We start from the raw sequence: 24,780 nt of genomic DNA on the forward strand, positions 1-24,780 counted from the left end.
TACATCTGGACATATATTTGCGTAGTATTACTACGTTAATTCATCAGTATATATGTATTTTGCGCAAAAGGATAGTGTAGGATCGACGCAGACATGCGCATATAACCTATTCACCAGTGATGTAATATTTAATTCATTTGTCTTTTGACACATATCGATAGGAACATGGAGAGTCTGTCTGAAGATATATAGACATGCATGGGATCTTTTGGATAGTTGTACTTCACGGCTATACTAACGCTTAGTTTCTGAAAATATATTATTTTGATTAAAACAAGAAACTATATTTGAATTTAAAAGGAGGCCCAGAGGGATGGAAATTTCAGCCTGAACCTGTTGATCATCTAGGCATGTTTCATTTGGGGCTATAGCATTGCAGTAAGGCCTGGACGCAAGGGAAAACCCATCAGATACCAGTCACTACTTCTCTCTCCAAACGAAAAAAAGAATACAAAAAATGTGATGCTGGTACCGTTTTGTCGCCATTGTGTAGCCTTTGTGGAGTTATTATGAATATCAAATACATGTCGTGGAATATGGACTAGTAAAAGAACTCATCATTGAACCATATGCAGTCTAACCCATTTAATTGGCGTGTATGGACATATTATCCATCTACTTATACACACTTATTATGGACTTAAACAGAATTTCATTGTACCTTATTATTAAAAAAAAGACCCAAGAAGATCCGGGCTAGAATAGGTCTTCAACAACCCATGCTTGTACGAAGGCGACTAACATAATCGGGTGTTCAGGCTCGTGGACTTGGTTGATGCATGTCATCGTATCCCAATTGCGTAGATCGGTGCTCTTGATGATAATAACTGAATTGTCTGGTCCAGATTGGATTATTTACGAACCACCGTCATAGAGCTGGTATATTGCTGAGTGCGGCGTTTAACAACAAACAATCAAACAAAAACTATCATTAAACACCTTCCAACAATGAGAAATGTAACTTGTATTTTCTATATATTTTGTTATATTTATAACATAATTTGATTCATAAGTTAATTATTGCGTTGCTTTCTTGTCTGTCATTCAATGTAAATGTTCAAACCCCTAAATATTTGATTTTTCACAAATGGTTACCTTAGTGAGTTGCCTAGATCTCTCGTTACCTACTCATACGAACAGATAATTTGTTTTGACTATCATATTTCAGTTTATTTAATTCATAATACGAAATTAATAATTCATTTATCACAGTTTAGATCATATTCGTTTATTTCACTATTTGGTGTTTAGGTTTTATTGCAGAAATTATAATGAATTATAAATGTAGAAGGATACACAATTTGCCATTATTTGACTTTCAACTATACAAAGTATAATATAATTATTAGAATGCCTGTAACAGACAGTATTTAGTCGATTAGTCCCATTTTTCAGATATGCCCTTCAGTGGTAGTATTGTATATCTCCAGAAAGGTTGACATTGTAGTTCTCATTATTTGTGGATGTATAAAAAAGCAACATAGAAAATACATATTCTACCATGACGAAAGAATACAGAGAATACAATAACTCGCAATTGTTCAAAAGAGATTTCAAATCACAATAACATATCTGATATAAACAGAGGTGGTAATGATTTAATCTCTACATTGTGCCCTTGTTCGTGAGCCCTTGTTCTATTCAGCAAACAGCCCAAACCCGAAACTCCACAACATATCCGATTACACTGCCCCCGGCTGCCCCAGTTCTCCATGCCATAATGACGCCATTGTACGTCTCCCAGACCATAGAGAATAAATTTGAAAGGAATCCAGCTCAAGTCTAGAACGATTTGGTTTTTACTGACACCGGCGCTGTCCCTATTGAAGCTATTTATAGCTCGAATAAGAATAAGAATAAGTCCATTGTTCGATGTCAATACATCGACGAGAAGTGAGGATATCATATAGTAATCGTTTATGCCGCGCTACACTATAATAAAAATTATATCAAGTTGACTAGTATGTACATTACTACAGTGAACATGTACATGATCATGCCCTGATAATCAAATGCCGTAATATCCGATAGAGGTAACTTTGCATAACGGAGGGATATCAGGCTCACTGAAATGTTATCACAATAAACTTGGTAACATGGTTTGGTTTGACTTCTTGGCGCGGGTATGAATTCCATTAACATGCTACATATCCTAAAACTGGCTTATTAGCAAATCTCGCTGCACTGCCCGCGTCAGATACTAGAGCAAGGCATGCCAGAAATACGAAACCTAATGCTTCCGATTTTCTGGTCCAGATTCGATTATTTACAGACCGCCGTCATATAGTCAGCGAGCCTGACCACCCGATCCCGTCAGTCGCCTCTTACGACAAGCATAGTCGCCTTTTACAGCAAGCATGGGTTGCTGAAGACCTATTCTTCCCCGGATCTTCACGGGTCCTGCTTATTATAGCTGGAATTTGTATGACTGCGGCGCAAAACTGCATTCGTATCACAGGTCCATCGCTGAGGTTTATTGGCCTTCACACTGTTCATTATCAGTTTACGTTATCAGAAAACGTTGTCATGCGTTATCAGCAATGTATGTAGGCCACCATCTTGAGATGACCGTCGATGATATCCGTGACCTCAGAACAGTGAGTTGATCGTGTCAGCACTGCAAAATGTCTGTGTCAGGGCATCTCTTTCTGACATGTCTCCTGTTTTCCGCAATACACGCGTCTCCCCTAATGAAAGGTAACTAAATCTCTGTATTATTTTTCTCGATTTTCGTCATTAATTGTCTGTGTGTAAACATCACAAGAATAATTTTGTACGTGTACCTCCCGACTCTTATATCACAAAACATTGATCGGGTGGTCATGCTCGCTGACGTGGTTGATGCATGTCATCGATCCCAATTGCGTGGATCGATGCTCATGATATTAATCAATGGATTTTCTGGTCCAGACTCGATTATTTACAGACCGCCGTCATATAGCTGGACTATTGCTGAGTGCGGCGTTAAACAACAAACCAACCAACTAACCAACTGTAGATGATCGAATTTGGACCAGGTATACCGACCTCAGCGTTTAACAGCGCAGCGTTAAACAAACAGCGTGCAGCGTTAAACAAACTAGGCACACTGGTGATTGATATATTAACCCAGGGTTAGAGACACTATCAAACAATGTCACTGAGCCTTACCAACCGATCCATTAATTCGCCTCATACGAGAAACTTAAGTGAGTACTGACCAATACTTATCCTGAATACTATAGGAACACCTTACGTTGTCACATTGTTACTTTTACAAAAGAAAAATTCATTTTTCAGATGCCGTTGTCGTTGATGATGACTTCAAAGTTGAAGTTTCAACAGACGGCACATATAGTATCAGTATCAAAAACCAAACATGGCTGCCAAATGCGCACACGTTCTTCCGCGCAGACGGCTTCCCGTTTTCTACAGCAGACGATACACTTGTTCTGAAAGGGGCTTCACGCAAAAGTGGTTCTGACAAACTTGGCGGATGGACGTCCATGGACTTTGAATATAGTGCAGGACAATATATAATCATAGCTCGTGTAAAGGAATACACGCAGTCAAATCTCGGAGATTTTGTGATATTTGAGCAGGTGAGGAGACGATATTTAATTTCACCATTTTCGATGCAAATATACCCAGGGAAAACATTTAAGCACCATGAACTTTATATGTCCATATGAAATATAATATTTACGACAAAATACATCATTTTCTACAAATCTTTCCGAGATCGCGGAATCGCTGAATTCGTCTGGTACTTATCTGGAAGAAACTGCAGTGGAGGTCTCGTCAGTATCTTGGAAAGTAAACACAATGACATCAATGTCAGAATTATATATTACGAATATATTTCCGGAAGATGTATGAAAGATTGGGATAAACGAAATGGTGGTGCTTACCATTTCCCGATGTACATGTATGCTTCCACACTGCCAATCTCATTAAAATCATACCTCAGTTCTCGCTACCGCTAAACAAAGAGCTGAGGACATCCGATTAGGGGTCACGTCAAAACGACTTTTCATCCGACCAATCAGAGCATCGCTTACCAGATCATGAAAGTGATAGTCGGAATGTGATTTCTGATCATGCAGCCTCGAAAACTTAAACTCCGAACGATAGTTACAGGTTTAACCACTGAATCCATACAATCTAGACCATCAATTAGCCATTCCAGAATGTTCTTGTGTTCAGGTTTCAAATTTGTAAACGAGAATTTGTCAAAATATGTTTCGAAGCGTAGTCGCCAATTTGAAATTAGTGCCGTAAAGCACGAGAAAGCTGCCTTCTGATTGTTCATTCCATTGGTCGGTCAAATTTCGCGCAAGGTCGGTCTGACGTGACCCGTAATGGGATGTCCTCAGATCTGTGTTTAGCGGTAGCGAGAACTAAGATCTGATTTTAATGAGATTGCCACACTGCTTGTTTAATTGGATACTCGAATGTTTACGAAAGACAAAAGACTTACTGGTCCAGACTTGATTACTAACAGACCGTCACCATATAGCTGGAATATTGCTGAGTGCTGCGTTACACAACAAACAAACAAACACATTTAATTGGACACTCGAATGTTTACGAAAGACAAAAAACTCAATAGGTAGTTCATATAGAATATATTCAAATAAATGCAATATCTTTTCCTATGGTACCTTGTTCTGTTTCGGTTTCCCATTCGTGAAGATTCCGGGGTAGAATAGGTCTTCAGCAACCCATGCTTGCCGTAAAAGGCGACTGTGCTTGTGGTGAAAGGCGACTAACGGGATCGCATGGTCAGGCTCGCTGACTTTGTTGATGCATGTCATCGATCCCAATTGCGCGGATCGATGCTCATGATATTAATCACTGGATTGTCTGGTCCAGACTCGATTATTTACAGACCGCCGTCATGTAGCTGGAATATTGCTGAGTGCGGCCAAAAACAACAACTCAACCAACCAACCAATCCTATTCAGCTAATGAAACTTCAATGTAGAAAACTTTTTTCGGATATTAACTAGTTCACCGACTCCCTTTATCCACGAAGACACGCACTAATAATTTGTAAATATACTTTTTTCGAAAACGGTGTTTATAACACAAGTATCAACTTGCAGCATTATAAAGAAGGAGCTCTAATGACGGGCACCTTCAACCACAATGAAGTCATCAGCAGTTTCCCGTCATTCTACATCACCGACAACGTCCCTGACCTTGGCTTCCTGTCATATGGCGGCATCATGGTTGGGGATACTGATAAGATGATTGGGAGGTATTGTATGACAGTGACTGTCGTTTTGTAGTAAGCGTGAGTGGGGGATTAAAAATGTTACAGCACATCGGCAATATCTCGAAAACTGGTAACGCCGTTATTCTGGACCCCGGTAGTTGGAAACACCTTGTAGTTAGCCATGTTCCAGCAATATGACGACAGGGCTTCACACGTTGTACGACCGCCTCCGTGGTCTTGTGGTAGAGCGTCCGCCCGGAGAGCGGAAGGTCCAGGGTTCGAACCAGGGCCGCGTCATACAAAAAGACGTTAAAAGATTGTACTTGTTGTTACCCTGTCTGGCGCTCGGCATTAAGGGGCTAAAACAAGGACTGGTCGGCTCGGAGTCAGTATACTGTGTCTGAGTGGGGTATTCATGTTAAACTGCGGCATGGTATCTCAGTCAGCTAGCACTATAAATCGGCATCAGTCCGGACTAGTACAAGCAGCCACACACACACATACACGTGCATGCACGTCGCTATATAAGTGCAATAATCTTGGACGCGACGTTAAACCCAATTTCACCTCACCTCACCTCACACGTTGTACCTATGTGGGGAATCGAACCCAGGTCTTCGGCGTGAAGCGCGAAGGCTTTCACCACTAGGCTACCCAACTGACCCTGTATCGAAATGACCCTGTATCGACATTTGACTAGGAACAGTAACTGTGGATTTTGTTTGTTTGTTTAACATCACACGTCCAGCCGTATTCAAGCTATATGTCCCAATTTCACGACGCATGACGTCAGAAATGTGCTTCACACATTGTGACCATGTAGGGAATCGAACCCGGGCTTTCGGTGTGGTGAGCGAACGCTTTACCCGCTAGGCTACCCCACCGCCAACACATTTATACTACGAACTATGTTTCAGATGGCAGAAGGGACAAGCTATGCCAAACTCTGGCATCGATGGAGGACCCTTGTGTATTTTCAATGAAAATAGAGACGCCGTAGTTATCTCCCCTTTCAACCAATTCATGGCGGGGTCCGTGTGGCATGACAGGCTCACCACTGATTCAGTAAACTGGGGCATCATGGGACGAGTTGGTCGTGTTCCTGCTGACTTCGTGTATCAAACCGTTGTCTTTTACAGCGCTCAAGGCATAAATAAGGTAATAAGGTTTACCAAAACATGATGCAACGGAAGGTATACCAATGATATGAACTTATTACAATTTCAAAAAAATCGTCAATACATCACGTGTTTGTATACGCTAGGGCATACGTGGTATGTTAAGTTAGTGAGTGAGTGTGGTTTTACGCCGCTTTTAGCAAAATTCCAGCAATATTACGGCGGGGGACAGCAGAAATGGGCTTCACACATTGTACCCATGTCGGGAATCGAACCCGAGTCTTCGGCGTGACGAGCGAACGCTTTAACCACTAGGCTACCCGACAACCCCTCGGTATTTTAAAGCAACTAATCAAACGACCGCCTGATTCAAGCAACAACTCAGACCTCAGTTTGCATGCGTCATGTTTCTCTCTTGACATCGTGTGCAGCAGAGTGGTAGGGGTAGCCCAGGGGTTAAAGCATTCGTACATCACGCCGAAGTCCCGAGTTCTATTCCTCACACGGGTACAATGGTTGAAGCCGATTTCTGGTGCTCCCCACATGTGTCTACACAATGTGGGGCAGTGGTTTGGTACGCACAAGTTCCCCATCGTTGAAAGTATGTTAATGCATGTCAGACTTTTAAACGTAGTATATTCATCATTCTTAAATTTTGGCTAAACTAGTTTTGGTTTGGTTTGTTTATACGCCGCACACAGCAGTATTCCAGCTATATGACGGCGGTCTGTAAATAATCATGAGCATCGATCCACGCAATTGGGATTGATGACCTGCATCAACCAAGTCAGCGAGCCTGACCACCCGATCCCGTTAGTCGCCTTTTACGACAAGCATAGTCGCCTTTTACGGCAAACATGGGTTGCTGAAGACCTATTCTACCCCGGATCTTCACGGGTCATATATATATGTAACCTTTCGTCGCGATTTGGCTGAAATATTGTCGATGAGACGTTAAAGTTTAACTCACTCACTCGTACACTGAATAATAGACTGTCTTACAGAACCTGATACAAGTATATCAAATACAGCCCTTGCAAGTCTATAATGTTTGGCAAGTCTAGATTACTGCAGTATCAGAAAATGAAGAGAGTCTCTAGGCTCCTTTTTAATACATTTTAATTAAGAACAACTATGCTTTCTTTTGTACGATATATTCATTTGAGAGACTAGATGTTAGTCTAACCTAGGAGAGCTCATTGGACTTTCGTGAGTTTTAGATGGCCTCATTTCTGTAGCGGTACATGCACATGCACATGGAGCTGTCACTACACTTGTCATTTAGCAAAAGGAAACTTACAACGAAATGACAAACCAAGGGTTATAAACGTTTCGATTCTTGACTAACTCTTGACTCACTCACATTATAGACTTGCAAGGGCTGTATTTGATATACTTGTATCAGGAGGGTATCCAGATGGGTAGAAAATAACCTGTAAAATCAACCTATTTATGTTTCAGGCTTTTGAAGGCTGGGGGAAGCTGCTACGTACATATCACGACAAAGATCAGAAGATGCGGGAAGCTGATTTTACGCTGAACTATCTTGGATACTGGACTGATGGCGGTAGGTCACCACAACAGGAGTTCCCACATTTCAACTGACACTGAATAAGAAAAACCGTTATCTTAAAGAGCTTGAAAAGGATGTTCAATTCCGGTTAAGAATATCTATGTATATTTGAATTAGATTTCCGCTCATATTCGTCGGAAATAGGTTTTTAATTGCCGATATAGCAGTGAGAAGTCTTCATTCAAACCTTCACAGTTCTATCACAGAAATGTTGTCTGGCTAGAAAGTCTTGTCGTTCCTCACTCTATCCCAACTAAAATCAGATCTTAGTGCTCACCATGCTATACAAAGATCTCAGGCATTCCGATCAATACAGATCACGTAAGAACGACCTTTCGCAAACTTTGACCGACCAATGAAATGACGAACTGGAAGTCGAATTAAGCCAATCCGAAAGCAGCTTTCTGAACCGTTACGGCACTAGTTTTAAGATGGCAACTTCCATTCTACGCTTTGAAAAACATTTTGACAAAGTTATCGATTGAAATTTAAAAGACCCGTGAATATCCGGGATAGAATAGGTCTTCAGCAACCCATGCTAGCAGTAAAAGGCGACTATGCTTGTCGTAAGAGGCGACTAAGGGGATCGGGTGGTCAGGCTCGCTGACTTGGGTGATGCATGTCATCGATCCGAATTGCGTGGATCGATGCTCATGATGTCTATCACTAGATTGTCTGGTGCGGAGAAAAAACATTGTTTTGTTGATGCTTGATTAACAATATTTAAGTTTCAAACTTGTGAAATTAAAAAAACATTGCCTGCCACAAAAAAATCAATCTATCTTTTATAACACACACACACACACACACACACACACACACACACACACACACACACACACACACACACACACATTGAATTTTTTAATTATGAATCTTGATATTGAATGCCACATTTGTTCTCAACATAGGTGCCTTTTATTACTACAACACAGAGAAGAATAAAAACTACGAACAAACAATTCTGGACGTCAGAGCAGAAGTTGAGAAGAACAAGATACCATACAGGTGGGATATTCTTGACGAAACCTGATCATAGACTCATGCAACATTTTAATCCACCGTATCTTACAGTACACATGAACATCTTAGTGTATGATCGCAATTGGTTAACCTGAGGCTGGTGTCCGAGAAGACGTTGTTTCTTCACGCCAAGTCCCAGGTGAAATGTCAAAATGGTTACATTGTGTAGAGAACATTCTTGGTGACCCCTGTCGTGATATGGTTGGAATATTGCTTAACGCGATATAAAACTTGTCTTGATCACTCAAATTCAAAGAAGACCCGTGAAGATTCCGGGGTGGAATAGGTCTTCAGCAACCCATGCTTGCCGTAAAAGGTGACTATGCTTGTCGTAAAAGGCGACTAACGGGATCGGGTGGTCAGGCTCGCTGACTTGGTTGATGCATGTCATCAATCCCAATTGCGTGGATCGATGCTCATGATGTAAATCACTAGATTGTCTGGTCCAGACTCGATTATTTACAGACCGCCGTCATATTGTTGGAATATTGCTGAGTGCGGCGTAAAACAACAAACAAACAAACAAACAAACCAAATTCAATGAAAAGGTTCTGTGAATAGTGAGTGAGTACGGTTTTACGCCACTTTTAGCAATATTCCAGCAATAGCACGGCGGGGTGACCAGAAATGGGCTTCACACATTGTCCCCATGTCGGGAACGCTTTAACCTCTAGGCTACCCGAACGCCCCGTTCTGTGAATAGGATCGGCATATGCTTTGTAAAAACACGTTCTGAATGTTAACAATATAATCCATATGGTATGCTATTTCATTTTGAGATTACTTTTGATTGATTTATGTAAATTTATGCATGTTTAACACATTTTAATAAGGGCTTATCCACGGATGTTTGCTTTTCGCGAACACCTTGTGTCGCCACTGATTTACAGTGATCCGGGGGCAAGGGTAACCAAGTCGTCTTAGGCGCCGCGATTCGCTCTGCAGAGTTGCGTCCCTTGGGCACGCCAAAAACCTCTGATTGTGGGTTCAAATCCCGGTTTGCCCCGATTATGTTTCTAGGATTGTCAGCACCATACCCGTGCTAGTAGGTTTCACCGAAGTGGTAAACGTCTGAGACCTGCATCACTTCGGGCTATCCTCCCACATTAAGCTTACACGCCGCGATATAACTGGAATACTGTTAAAAGCGGCGTTAAACCCAACTCACTCACTCACTTCAGTGATCCATTCAAATTACGCCCATATGTTTTGTTGGACAGTCGAAATTGGGTTTATTTTACATTGTAGATATGTGCAGTATGACTCCTACTGGTATTATAAAGGGATAGGGAAAGGGGTCAAGACATGGGAGCCAATGCCTGACATTTTCCCGAACGGTTTGCAGTAAGTATCAAAACACTAACCTGTCAATCCTCAATCTTTGTTTTGAGGCAAAAATTTACTTGAAACTTCATCATTAATTTTTGCAATACATACACTGAAATGCCCCCGTGAAGATCGACACTGTAATGACCCGTGAAGATCCGGATCACAATTGGTTTTCAGGAAGCAATAGGCATACACGTTGTAAGAGGCGGCTAACGGGATCGGGTGGTCGGGCTCGCCGACTTGGGTGATGCATGTCATCAATCCCAATTGCGGGGATCGATACTCATGATGTCTATCACTGGATTCTCTGGTCCAGACTCGATTATTTACAGACCACCGTCATATAGCTGGAATATTGCTGCGTTAAACAACACATCCTTTACGTGTCATCTAATAATAGGGGGCACGGGTGGCCCAGTCGTCTAAGGCGCCGCGATTCGCTGTGCAGAGTTGCGTCCCTTGGGCACGCCAGAAACCTATGATTGTGGGTTAGAATCCCGGTTCGCCCCAATTATGTTTCTAGGTTTGTCAGCACCATACCCGTGCTCGTGGGTTTCACCGAAGTGGTAACCGTCTGAGACCTGCATCACTTCGGGCTTTCCTCCCACATTAAGCTGACACGCCGTGATATAACTGGAATACTGTTAAAAGCGGCGTTAAACCCAACTCACTCACTCACTCATCTAATAATAACTAGTATGCTAATTGCGTAAATCAATGCTGATCGTGGTCATCACTGATTGTCTGTCAAGACTCGATTAGATTATTAAACAGCAGCAGTCATATTGCATGAATATTGCCGATTGCAGCGTTACACAAACAACAACATTCCTGTAATGAAATGTGACTGATGTTTCAGACGCGATTTCTTTACAGACCGCCGTCATACAGCTTGAATATTGCTGAGTGTGGCGTAAAACAACAACCAACCATCACATTATATTGATACTGTTTAATTTGATAAATGTCTAAGCTACCACCGATTCGTGGTTCCCTTTTTTACAAAGAACTGAGTAATATAGGATTCAAATAACCACAAGAAGCAATTAAAAATATCATCGACCTGTTGTGAATTAAAATTACGGAATGTGTTCCTTGCTACGTGATATCTTAATTGGATTGGTACAAACATTTCTGGCTGCCTGGGAGGTTATAATGAATAAAACAGAATTTAATCCAAGGCTGGGCCGGCGTTTCTTTGCCAACATCTGACTGCTAGCTGGTGTAGTGCTGTTTCAAAATATTTCATCAGTGAACCAATAGCAGTTTCCATATTTCGACCTTACCATGTCAACGAAACCAAAGGCGTTTCGTCAGTAAATAAATGTAGGACACGATTTTTAAAAATGGTTATTGTTTTTCCATGTTTGTTTATATGTGCCAGTGATTACTATGGTTCGGGATACTTGCTAACTTTGAAACTTTATGCTTGCAGGTTTCTATATAACATGACGGGGTGGCCAGCAGGAGCGCATAACCGGTTTTGGTAAGTCTCTCTCTCTCTCTCTCTCTCTCTCTCTCTCTCTCTCTCTCTCTCTTGGTTGATTGATTGATTAATTGATTGATTGATGATCATATCGTGTATTATTACTCTCTGTGTGTGTCTTCTAGGGCAAGCGACACTACTTACGCCAAACAAAATGGAGGGCAGTTTGACTTCATTGTTGAAATCCTGAAAGCCGTACCAATGTCAGAGGTGAAATACATAAGCCTTCTTGTAGAGAATTGGATTCGACCAGAAGACCAATGTGCATCGCCAGTACTTCACAAGTTTTGTATACACCTCCATCCACCGTGACTACATATGATTCCTATGTGATGTCATAGCGATGTGTGTTTATATCTAGTCCGCCAATACACCCTACCATTGCCTGGTATTGATGCAATGTGAAGAGAAGATTATCGCGTACATGTACACATGTGCACAAGTTGCACGAGAAATGTTGCCGATGTTATCTGAACGCTCATTGGTCTGATGTCCTGGCGGTTTACCTCTCGCTGGAACCAGGCCGCGCGGCTTGATTTGTTGCCTGAATATACCGACCGTAAGGAGTCCGTTTGTGGGAGCGTATATGGACTCATGAAACATTGAAGAACCCGTTAAATATAAACTTTGTATACCATCATACTTACAAACTGACCCGTGAAGAATCCGGGGTAGACTAGGTCTTCAGCAACCCATGCTTGTAAGAGGCGACCATACTTGTCGTAAGAGGCGACTAGTTGGATTGGGTGGTCAGGCTCGCTGACTTGGCTAATGTATCCCATTTGCGTAGATCGATGCTCATGATATCAATTACTGGATTGCCTGGTCTACAGGCCGCCGTCATTTAGCTTGAATATTTGCTGAGTGCGGCGTTAAACAGCAAACATTGAGCGTGATCAATGTGTTGATCTTATCTGATCTGTGTGGTTGACAAAAATATTAACTCTTTGGTAGTTTGACTATGAACTTAAGATACTTTTGAAATTAAATTTTACTCATCTCCATTAAATTATCCATGAATGTTTAGGACAATGCAATTCGTTACAGGCGGACAGCCAAGGTAGCATGCATGTAACATTGGTTCTTTTCTTCTTCCTATTGTAGGATTTCTGGGATCATCTGTTCTCAAATGCACGGAAATGGGGTCTTATCTTGTACGAACAAGTAAGTGATAATGACATACCAAAGTAACTGTTTTCTCTTAAATTGGGTTGCACAGGTCAACTGAGTTTATACCATGATAAGATCCGCCTTTGTGGCGTGTCATCATACATGTACCCCGACACAGTGGAACGTTTGTCCTTATGTCAACCACAACTTCGATTATTAACCGTTGTGATATAGGTGAAATATTGCCTACAGCAGCATAAAGCAACCAATAAGAAGAACGGAAAGAAAGCAGTTGTCCCCCTGAAAGCTTTGACAGGAATCTCGTCATATGGATTATTATTGCTGTAGAGGTTAGCATCATACCATTTTGTTCTTAGCAATATCGTTTTATGTTTTAAACTATACCTATTCATTCAAATGTGAGTGAGTGTGGCTTCACGCTGCAATACTCCAGTAATATCAAGGGAGGAGGCACGTGCGCCAGAAATGGTCTTCCCAACCGCATGACGAGAGGTGAGGTGAAATTGGGTTTAACGTCGCGTCCAAGATTATTGCACTTATATAGCGACGTGCATGCACGTGTATGTGTGTGTGTGGCTGCTTGTACTAGTCCGGACTGATGCCGATTTATAGTGCTAGCTCACTCAGATACTATGCCGCAGTTTAACATGAATACCCCACTCAGACACAGTATACTGACTCCGAGCCGACCAGTCCTTGTTTTAGCTCCTTAATGCCGAGCGCCAGACAGGGTAACAACAAGTACAATCTTTTAACGTCTTTTTGTATGACGCGGCCCGGGATCGAACCCTGGACCTTCCGCTCTCCGGGCGGACGCTCTACCACAAGACCACGGAGGCGGTCCGCTTGACGAGAGAAAGCTTGAACCACGAGCCGACCCCATTTAAATAGCATACAGGCAGATTATACTTATGAGACAAAATAACGGGTTTCATGAATTTTACGTTGTCATGACTTGTATGTACCTTTAGTGGTTCGGGCAGGATCCTGGTTAACCCATTCCGTTAACACAGAGCTGCGTGTAGGTGGGCGTTATCACTGACTTTCAGTGATCCATTTACATAATTGTCACCCCTTTTGGGCCATTTTCGGCGGATAACCGAGACTATTTGTTCTCTGGCGTTGACTCTGGAATTCGAACTGACGACTAATCGACTGCAAAAGCAACACGACTGGTCTAGTTACCTCTTCAAATAATTCCTGATGCCATTCATTGGCGACGACTTTTTAATCTTGCAGCTATAAACCCACTGCGTACAGTTCAATGAATAAGTTTAATTAGTGGATGGCCCATAATTCAGTGTTAAAGCTCGACGATGGTGTGATCAATTCCTTAACGCCGTTAAATACTTAATGCTTCATGGTCATAATAACTACTGTTACAAATTATGTCATGACAGCCTCCCTGGTCTAGTCGATAGAGCGTCATTCCGGAGAGCGGAAGGTCGGGAGTTCGATACCCAGCCGCGTCGTACCAAAAGACGTTAAAATATGGTTCTTGTTGTTACCCTGCATGGCGCTCCGCATTAAGGGGATAAAACAAGGACTTGTCGGTGGGAGTCTGTTTTTGGTATTTGTATATTGTCTCATTTGGGTATACAGTAAACTACGGTTATAACGAACACGCTTATAACGAACTGACGGATATAACGAACTTACTTTTTGGTCCCGACTATTTGCTGTAGTTATGCTGTTTATATGCTTATAACGAACTACGGTTATAACGAACTAAAATTAGTAGTCCCTTTGAGTTCGTTATAACCGTAGTTTACTGTACATGTTTAACTGAGGCATGACATCTAAACTGGGTTAGCAATATAAAAGTACAAGTACACGCACGCACACACGCACGCACGCACGCACGCACGCACGCACGCACGCACGCACGCACGCACGCACACTGTCGACTTCCAAATTGAAACAATATGTATAACCCAGAAATATATACTTAATTATATTCAATGTGAAACAAAGAAACCACAAAGCAACGATATACACTTAACAGTTGTATTATATAATTTACTCTGTTTACAAATCAATTCAAATTACTGCCAAGTAATTTCAATGGCTGTACACAATAGAATGACAGTGCCAAATTCAATGGCAGTACAATTACAATGGCAGTATAAATATAGAATACTAAACGAGCTCCCGTGTAATACCAATTTTATGAAACGAGTGAATAGTTCTGGTATCTGACGAGCGAAAGCGAGTCAGATACCACAACTATTCACGAGTTTCATAAAATTGGTTTTACACGAGAGCGAGTTTAGTATTTTATTTATAACTTGTCAATTATAATGTTTTTAAAATTATACTGTTGAGTGTAAATAGGCTGACACCTACACGATCCATGGCATAATCCAATTGAGTTTAACAGAATAATACTTCAAACACGTCAAAAGTTGAAACGTATGAATTTAATATCATACAATGGTCCACCTTTAGAATTCAGGCGTTCGTCCCACAAAATTATCGTAGTGCTAAGGCTATCACAACTCACATAATTTAACTTAGACTAACGACTGTCGTTGCGCTAGAGTACGATCGCCTTGTGGAACGGGGCCTTGCACCTCAAAGTTTACAATCACGTCACAATACCCGATGACGTAATTTGTGGAATTTTGTTGCAAGATCCATCGGCGAAACAATGCCATGTGACGTCAGCCTAGCAACAAGGTTGCTGGGGTCATCGAGTGTGCATAAGCTCCTCCCAGTGATCTATCATCTCCACACACAATGTCGTTGAATACGCCAAGGGATGTTGAGAGCTTTCAATATTTGTTCGTGAAACGTGTTCCGAGAGTACATAAGCACGCGTTTTGGTATTACACAATGTGTAATAAAGCTGTATGTTTATTAAACGGGTGATCTCTTCACGGGCAAGTAATAAAATACAATATCAATGGTGCTATCAAAGAGTCAGTGACAATAATATTCACCTAGCTGCTCCAGTGGTCAAGCTTCCATGTAGGCCTAGGCTTGATATCTAGGGTGAAAACGTGATCTTCACACGGTCTTGATAATGTCTTCCACGCCACTGCTTACAATTGATAGCACTACATTCATGACAACTAACCATTGTCAAAACACAATGCTATGAACTTCTACTGATTCTTAAGAGAAACAATGTAATTCAATTGCTTAACAATAAATTACACTTCCATATAACAACACACACACACACACATTAACACGTCGCTGTACAAGTGCAATAATATTGAACGCGTCGTTAATGCAGACTTCACCGGAAAGTTTTAATCCCCCCCCCCCCCCCCCCCATTCTCTCTATTTACAGCTACGAATGCGTGACAGTGCGTTTACTTTGAAGACCTTATTTTTGGATAGAAATGCTCCTTTGTATCATTGAATGTGACTTCTATTTAAACTGTTCCTAATGCCTACTCATGTCATCCCTTATTCTTTCCATAAGCGTCAGTTCAATTTGTAAAATTATCATATTTTTCCCATTTATAAGGATTGGCTGAACGACGAATTCAACGGAATGAACGCGCTATTAACCAACATTAGTGTTGGTCGTGATTGGTTGATGCTGATGGGTCGATCTGCCAGGAAGAATGGCATCACCATCATGTACTGCATGTCCTATTCCAGAGAAGCCTTGCAGAGTCTCGAGATTCCAGCAGTTACAATGGTAACACTATTCATTCTTGTTCGAAGTTCGAAGTGCTTTTCACGTGGACGCAGTACTTACTTATATCGTTCTGTCGTCCTTGAGTGTCCTCCTTGAGTATTTCATACTGCACGGAACGGTATCAAATATGTAAGAGGATGTTAAGAGGAGCTATGAGTTTGGTTTGAGAGGGATTATTTTTAACGCTTTAGGATACACAATGTATCAGAACATCCACAATGTTCAGTGAACGATTTACATCATTTGAGATAACCTGAGGTCATATTGGGTATTTTCAAGCATATTCGGGAACAAATATTATTTGTAGAAGCTTTCCAGTTCCCGAACGAATATAAATTGGTCGACCCTTTAGTTCAGCGACTTCCGGACTTTTGGTGTATGTTTTGTTTGTTCGTTTTGTTTATTCCAGCTATATGACTGCGGTCTGTAAAAAATCGAGTCTGCACGAGACAATCCAGTGATTGACATCATGAGCATCGATCCACGCAATTAGGATACGATGACATGCATTAACCAAGTCAGCGAGCCTGACCACCAAAAACTTAACTTATACCAGTTATCAAGATGCAGAGTAACTATCAAACGACCCGACATTGCTCAAGATAGTGTGCTTTCACCACAAGGCTATCGCCCCTGCTTCAAGCGGGTACATGGAATCCTTTGGGATTTCGCGCGGATTAGATCCCAGTTACACCATGCATAGGAGTCAACAAAAAAGGGGATCGGGTGGTGAAAATATCAAGCAATGAATCTCACAGAAAAGTCACACCAGAAGTCGAAACTACATAAACTGTTTGTTTGTTTGTTTGTTGTTTGAGGCGGTACTCAGCAATATTCCAGCTAAATGACGGCGGTCTGTGAATAATCGAGTCTGGAACAGTCAATCCAGTGATTGACATCATGAGCATCGATCCATGCAATTGGGATACGATGACATTCATCAACCAAGTCAGCGAGCCTGACCACCCGATCCCGTTAGTCGCCTATTTCGACAAGCGTAGTCGTCTTTTTCGGCAAGCATGGGTCTACATTAACTGATATCGTTCGTTTTCACACAGGCGCGTTCCAGCAATGACTACAGCCCCGGTAACGACAACTGGAGAATTGGTATATCATCGATATTGGCAGATGCCATTGGTCTTGCCCCCTTTAAGGATACGTTCTGGAGTACGACCAATCAACCTGGAAACTCTTACAGTAAGACACCTTGCTTCTTGTCCAAGCAGTGTTTATGTTGATCCTCAAAAGGGGTTTGAAGAAGCGTAAAATAATTGTCCCCCTCAGAGAGTAAGACCAGATCTTTCAAGGTAAGGTTATTCCGACTACTATTTTAAGCGTTAAACAACAAACAAACAAAAGCTTACACATAAAAGCAGATCTTTCACCAAAGTCGAGAATTCAAAAGGTATAGGTAGCTCAGTTGTTGTATTTATGTCGGTATGGGTTCGAATCCTAGATTCGGCCCGAAAACTCTACTTGTTTTTTTCAGCACCATACCCATATCATATACTGCGGTATCTAGGGTGTTCTTCCAGCATTAAATTGACAGGTCGTGACAAACTGAAATAGTTGCCCAGAGCGATGTTAAAGATACCTCACAGCAATGCTGTTGTATTTTGTCATCACAAAGTAGATGATATTGGGTAATAGTTAGCAACCTTTGTTTGTCGTATGAGGCGGCTTAATGGATCGGGTGGTCAGGTTTCATGATTTCGTTGATTTGACGTCATTATGCAATAACTAATATGTCTGATCAAGACTTGAAAATATACTGGCCGTCGTGATATTATAATAGCTGGAACATTGCTGGCAAAACGAGAGGCCAGTTGATCCTTTAACTTGTCACTGGATCGATGCTCATGATATTAATCACTGGATTGTTTGGTCCAAAGTCGATTATTTACAGACCTCCGTCATATAGCTGGAATATTGCTGAGTGCGGCGTTAAGCAACCAACCAACCAACCTTGATTGAACGTCCCATAGAATATCTGGGGAATGCTATTGGTGTCATTGCCCTCAATATTTCCAGACAAGTCGGAGCCAAACCCAGGACTGCACCTGACAGTGGCTACCCTCAGCACTGCGGCAGTTGGACCCGGAGATTCTGTGACAGGCATGAATGTCTCCTTGATTGAAACGTGCGTTGGAGTTCGGCCTTTTCATTTCTGCTTTTCATTATCTTTTTGTCAAAGGGTCAGTGGTGGAAATATATATAAATTTTGAATAAATTGTTTTTAGAATGAAATCTCAATAAAATGTTGGTTTGATTAAATAACATAAATGTAAAATAGTTTTCTTTGAATATTAACTTCCTTGGAACATCTATCTACGTTTGATTTATTATTACCCAAGTATTAAGGTAAACACATTTGGCGGAAGGAAACATTTGTTTACCATAACTAAAGTTTAAAAATGTTATTCCACAATGATGAAAGTTTAAACCAACCCGCACACCAAGTAACAAAAGCATCCTTTGCTGATCGGCCCCTTGTGTTGAGTGATATCAATCAGTCCTAAATGAATTCTGCGATTCCGTAATCGACGTAAGATTTGCAGAAAATGTAACTCATCGCGGAATTGGAGAAAATTGCGGAATTTGCCTTTTGTTGTCAATCAGTACACCAATTTTCATTACTTTCAAGCTTTTCTGTCGACTTTTTGCGCTCGAATGATGTATCAAAATTTAAAATGCGATTCAAACACACGTAACATGAATCGTGCAATAAAACGTAATTTGCAATACATAATTCTCACTTGTAAACGTTCTTGTTGTATCATGACTTCATAAACTGTTTTACATCTAATCATATATAGATATAAGTGACGCTATACATAAATATTTGCATAATTAATAATTATCCAATAATAACTGTTCATAATGACAATTCGTTGAATTATTTCGTTTCGGATTTGGATTTGGATTTTAGAGGCAAATGAGTACGTTGTTAGCGCAGAATGTGTCGCAGAAATTTGTAATTCGCCATGGGACTGATCATATCTTAGATTCTATAACGGGATCGGGTGGTCAGACACGCCGACTTGGTTGATACATGTCATCGATCCCAATTGCGTGGATCGATGCTCATGATGTCAATCACTGGGTTGTCTGGTCCAGACTGGATTACTTTACAGAACGCCGACATATAGCTAGAATATTGTTGAGTGCGGCGTTGAACAACAAACAAACAAACAAAACATCCTGATCCTGACAACATTGTTTCTTTATTGTCAACGTTGTTCATCACGAAATGATTTAGGCCACGAGAGATCCAGTTGCCTATGGCGACACAGTTCACAGTACCGAGATGCGCCCCTTAGGCGTGCCAGAACCCATAAGCGTGTGTTGAAATCCCAGTTTTTGCCCTGATAATGATAACTGATTTTTATCATCCAAAACTGGCTCCCACAGGAGATATCGCTTGGATGAGATCAAGCGATATCTACACTGTAGATATCTCTGCAATGAAATTACATCACAATGCTTTGCAGACCAATGTGACGTCATTGGTTACCATGACGTCACAATCAAATGACATCACTAATGGCTCTGCTACTGAAGCTGTTAGCAGTACTTTTTACACTGAAGACACTGCTAATTACTGTCTCCAAATTGAAAAAGTTGGAAGAATGATGTTGGATGATAAATAAAATCTCACCCTCGTGTCTTTTGACATCAAATATATCAACACTCGTTGATAAAAGTGGCAAAAATCCTCGGCAAGCCTCGGAATTTTTTCACTTTTATCAACTCGTGTTGATATATTTGATATCAAAAGACACTCGGGTGAGATTCTCTATGTCACAGACGTGCTCGTGGCTATCACCAAAGTGGTAAACGTCTAAGATTTGCATCACATATAGTTTTCTCCCACATGAAGCTGACACACTTGATATAGCGGAACTATTGGTGTTGTAAATACCATTATTTTTCAATATATTTTCTGGAGGAATACTGAAGCGCTGAGTAGTAAATGTTTCCTTACAGCTATTGAACTCGGAGAGTCCCCTTTGTTAACCAAACAAAATACTGACAATACGGAGTCTTAATCAGCGTCATTCCAGTGTCAATTTATTGTCGGGAGGAATATTAAATCGCTGAATATTAATTGTTTGTTTCCTTACAGCTATTGGATATAATAATATAACTCCCCTTTGTTAACCGAACAAAATACTGACAATACGGAGTCTTAATCAGCGTCATTCCAGTGTCAATTTATTGTCGGGAGAAATATTAAATCGCTGAATATTAATTGTTTGTTTCCTTACAGCTATTGGATATAATAATATAACTCCCCTTTGTTAACCAAACAAAATACTGACAATACGGAGTCTTAATCAGCGTCATTCCAGTGTCAATATATTGTCGGGAGGAATATTAAAGCGCTGAATATTAAATGTTTGTTTCCTTACAGCTATTGGATATAATAATATAACTCCCCTTTGTTAACCAAACAAAATACTGACAATACGGAGTCTTAATCAGTATCACTACACTTGGGCACTCCAGCACAATATATTTTGTTAATAGCAGGAAGATTAATAGTTGCGCTAAGCTGCAGACCAATATATAATAAGCATGTGTATACTTCAGATGCTGTGACGCTGACGGCAGGATATTAAAGCCTACGAAACCAGCAATGGCAATTGATGCTCAAATAATTCAGGTTTGTCATTAACATTATCACTTTCTGAGAGAAACAGTATATTTCATGGCGTTCTGTAGTTCCAAATCAAGTTTTGAATGAAATCCGTGCATTTCACGTCAGACCCGTGAAGATCCCGGGATGAATAGGTCTTCAGCAACCCATGCTTGCCGTAAAATGCGACTATGCTTGTCGTAAGGTGCAACTAATGAGATCGGGTGGTCAGGCTCGCTGACTTGGTTGATGCATGTCATCGATCCCAATTGCGTGGATCGATGTTCATGTTGTCAATCACTGGATTGTCTGGTCCAGACTCGATTATTTACAGACCGCCGTCATATAGCTGGAATATTGCTGAGTGCGGCGTAAAACAACAAACGAACCAACCAACCAAATGTTATGTAAGCGACGAACACCCCTGTCAAGCCTGGTTAAATCCCCTCACCTAACCATCATTAAAATTATTAATTGAATATAACCGAACATGTTTACATTCTGCTCAGTCTGCTCTTGGGGGAGCCGTTGGCCCAGTGGGTGAAGTATGGACGACGTATTCCAACATTCAGAACTTCTACTTTGGTATCGTCCTGGCAGCGGCCATATCAAACACGTTCCCTCTCAGACCTTCTGACACCACTTTTGCAGACAAGGTACCGTTCCACGTCATTCAAGCGACCCGTGAAGATCCGGGGTAGAATAGGTCTTCAGCAACCCATGCTTGCCGTAAAAGGCGACTATGCTTGTCGAAAAAGGAGACTAACGGGATCGGGTGGTCAGGCTCGCTGACCTGGTTGATGCATGTCATCGATGCTCCTGATATTAATCACTGGATTGTCTGGTTTAGACTCGATTATTTACAGACCGCCGTCATATAGCTGGAATATTGCTGAGTGCGGCGTTAAACAACCAACCAACCAACAACCAACGTCATTCAAGCATAAGGCAGTTACCAACGTAACGCTACATCGGCAATACTGCCATGTTGCGACGATGCGCACAATAATATCACAGCTTTTCTGACGATGGCCTGTAAATAATCGAGTCTGGACCAGACAAATCAATTATTTTTATCTCAAACAACGCGGTCGGGTACGATGACACGCAATCAACCAAATCACCGCTGAATGGACTCACCTTTATCTGACAAGAAGGGGAAGCAACTCTTGTCGTACGAGGCGACTTACGTAGTTGACGGCGTGTCATCGCACCCTGACGATGTGGATCGTTGCTCGTAATATCAATCACTGGATTGTCTTTTCCAGATTCGATTATATACAGGCCGTCGTCATATAGCTGGGACATTGCTTAGTGCGGCGTTAAACAATAAACACACACACTTATTCAGAGGACACTGTTAAGTATGGACCGTGGGGTGTTGCAACTAGCTCATGACGAGACGCTATTTTTATCAATATTTATCATTAGAATATCAGAAGCTACAGCAGCATTGGTCGCCTCAGTGACCACAAACATATAGAATTAACCATATATAAACTGTTTTGAACATGAATCCTTTGATTGTCCTTAACGTGATACACAGTTTTGGTTTGACAAAGGTTTGACAAAGGTTTGACATTTCGCCTGATACGGTCGTTACAATATCCCTGTCATTGCGGCTCTGAGACAGAGTAATGTCAAAGTTTTTCACAGTTGCTACAAAAACAGGCAAATTTTGATCAACAAAGAATAGGTTTATGTCAAGGTGCCCTGATGTCAATGTATTAGGTCTGTTGTTTTCCCTGAAAACAAAAGGCTTTTTGATAAAATAATATCTAACAATGATAACGATGCTTCATTGTTGACAACACAGTGTTGTACGCGTTTAATTGAGTTTAAGACTGAAATTGCCGTTATTGCCATATTGAAGTATAACAAGATCTAATGTATATATCAATATCTAGATGTTAATGTGTATTTGAACAGTTGCAGGATGGAAAGGTGTACACATCACAGTCCTGGATGTCACTCACGGATTTCAATGAGTCAAAGCCTATAACTATCAAGGGTTGCTCTGCACAGCATTATTGCCTTTATTACATTGCTCCAGTCCTCATGAGCAGGTCAGTACAAGGGAGTTGGGTAGCTATGTGGTCAAACCGTTCTCTCGTCCCACCGAAGACCAGGGTTCCACATATGAGTACAATGTGTGAAGCCCATTTCTAGTGGCCCCTGTTGTGATGCTGCCCCAATACGAATGGGTGAAATATAATTTTACGCCCATTGTTTGCAATATTCCAACAACATCACGGCCGGGGACGCCAGAAATAGGATTCACACATTGTACCCATTGTACATTGTAGCAACGCTTCTACCCCCACAGTTACACTCCCCACATCAGCGTTAGGAACAAGTAGCAGTCGTACATGTATCATAGCCCAAACCTAATCTCATTAAAATCAGGTATTTTATTCCGATACGGTAAGTCTCTGCGTGAAGATTCGACTCGTCCTGTGAAGGTCCCCTCAATCGGTTTTACCGGAGTGAAGATTATAGTCATTAAATAACCACCCCCCCCCCCCCCCCCCCCCCCCCCCCAAAGCAATACATCAACAACCACATTCCATCCTCTTTCCTCGGACATTGTAATGCGCATCAAATTGATATTACGTCATACAGTTCTTTGAAGATACAACAGGAAAGACACATGCCCGTTTAGCTTAATGGTTATATTTATTTCTATTTCCAGTCCTGAGGTGGTTCTTCTTGGCGAAGTACCAGCTAAGGTAGTACCAGTATCCCCACAACGCTTCACTCAGATTTCTATAGACACTGACGTGACCTTGACCTTGACTGGCGGTGTCAAGGAGAACGTCACTGTCTGGTACAGCGTGAGTGGAACGTCAAAAAGTCACACCTGCCAGCTCGGGACAACAGGGGAAGCAACTCTGACTCTTCTTGGGGGAATATGTAGGCCAAACTAATTATTAATTTCATGTATATGTTTCGGTTCAATAAATGTTGTGATGAAAAGGGCCATGTTTGCTGATTTATCACATAATATGTATACCAACACGTTTGAACGTAACTTTAACTTTGCTTCCATAAGTCGATAAACCCCCAGTGGGATTTCCATGAAATATGACAAATATATATTTGTGCTTCGAGGATCACGGATCACGGTGACTTGGCTGGTTGCGTGTCATTGTAACCTGAAGGTGGCTGACGTTGCTATCACTGGGTTGTCTAGTCAGTGCTCCCTTATTTACAATCCGCCGTCGTAAAGATGGATTTGAGTGTTGCCTTAAACAACAGAGACACAAACAGACATAACTTGATATAACGTTCACGAGGATGCATTACATATTTATTAACCTCATACCGAAGTCTCGAGTCAACAGAATGAGTAACCTAACAACATGTCCACAGTGATAGGGGCACAAGTTGCCCAGTCGTCTAATTTCAATTCAGAGTTGTCTCTTGAGCACGCCAGAAACCTGAGATCATGGGTTCGAATCCCATTTTGCCCCAATTATGATTTCACGGTTTTGTCAGCACAAAACCCGTTCTCGTGGTTTTCACAAAAGTGGCAAAGGTCTAAGACCTGCTTCACTAAGGCTTTCCTCCCACACCAAGCTGACACGCCGCGATATAAAGAAAATAATTTAAAAGAGGCGTTAATC

General features: G+C 41.4%; 1 protein-coding gene across 1 annotated transcript; it reads left to right on the plus strand.

Annotated features, from left to right (window-relative positions):
• The first annotated feature begins 2,598 nt into the window (after window positions 1-2,598).
• LOC124139356 lies at window positions 2,599-24,130 on the plus strand. Its single transcript, XM_046506359.2, has 17 exons — window positions 2,599-2,697; window positions 3,280-3,581; window positions 5,088-5,242; window positions 6,118-6,358; window positions 7,780-7,885; window positions 8,803-8,899; window positions 10,163-10,258; window positions 11,679-11,729; window positions 11,855-11,939; window positions 12,834-12,893; window positions 16,339-16,515; window positions 17,574-17,712; window positions 18,547-18,655; window positions 21,109-21,181; window positions 21,664-21,810; window positions 23,084-23,220; window positions 23,847-24,130. The coding sequence occupies exons 1-17, from the start codon at window positions 2,625-2,627 to the stop codon at window positions 24,079-24,081; spliced, it is 2,283 nt and encodes a 760-aa protein (XP_046362315.2). The 5' UTR covers window positions 2,599-2,624; the 3' UTR covers window positions 24,082-24,130.
• Window positions 24,131-24,780: the final 650 nt, after the last annotated feature.

This window comes from Haliotis rufescens, unplaced genomic scaffold, assembly GCF_023055435.1.
Source record: "Haliotis rufescens isolate VD_foot unplaced genomic scaffold, xgHalRufe1.0.p SCAF_8, whole genome shotgun sequence".
In the NCBI taxonomy this organism is placed as follows: domain Eukaryota; kingdom Metazoa; phylum Mollusca; class Gastropoda; order Lepetellida; family Haliotidae; genus Haliotis; species Haliotis rufescens.

Coding starts and splice junctions, on each gene's coding strand:
- LOC124139356 (XM_046506359.2), top strand. CDS start 2,625: ATGTCTGTGTCAGGGCATCTCTTTCTGACATGTCTCCTGTTTTCCGCA. Junction 11,940..12,833: donor AAGCCGTACCAATGTCAGAG/GTGAAATACATA, acceptor TTCCTATTGTAG/GATTTCTGGGATCATCTGTT. Junction 23,221..23,846: donor GCTCCAGTCCTCATGAGCAG/GTCAGTACAAGG, acceptor TTCTATTTCCAG/TCCTGAGGTGGTTCTTCTTG.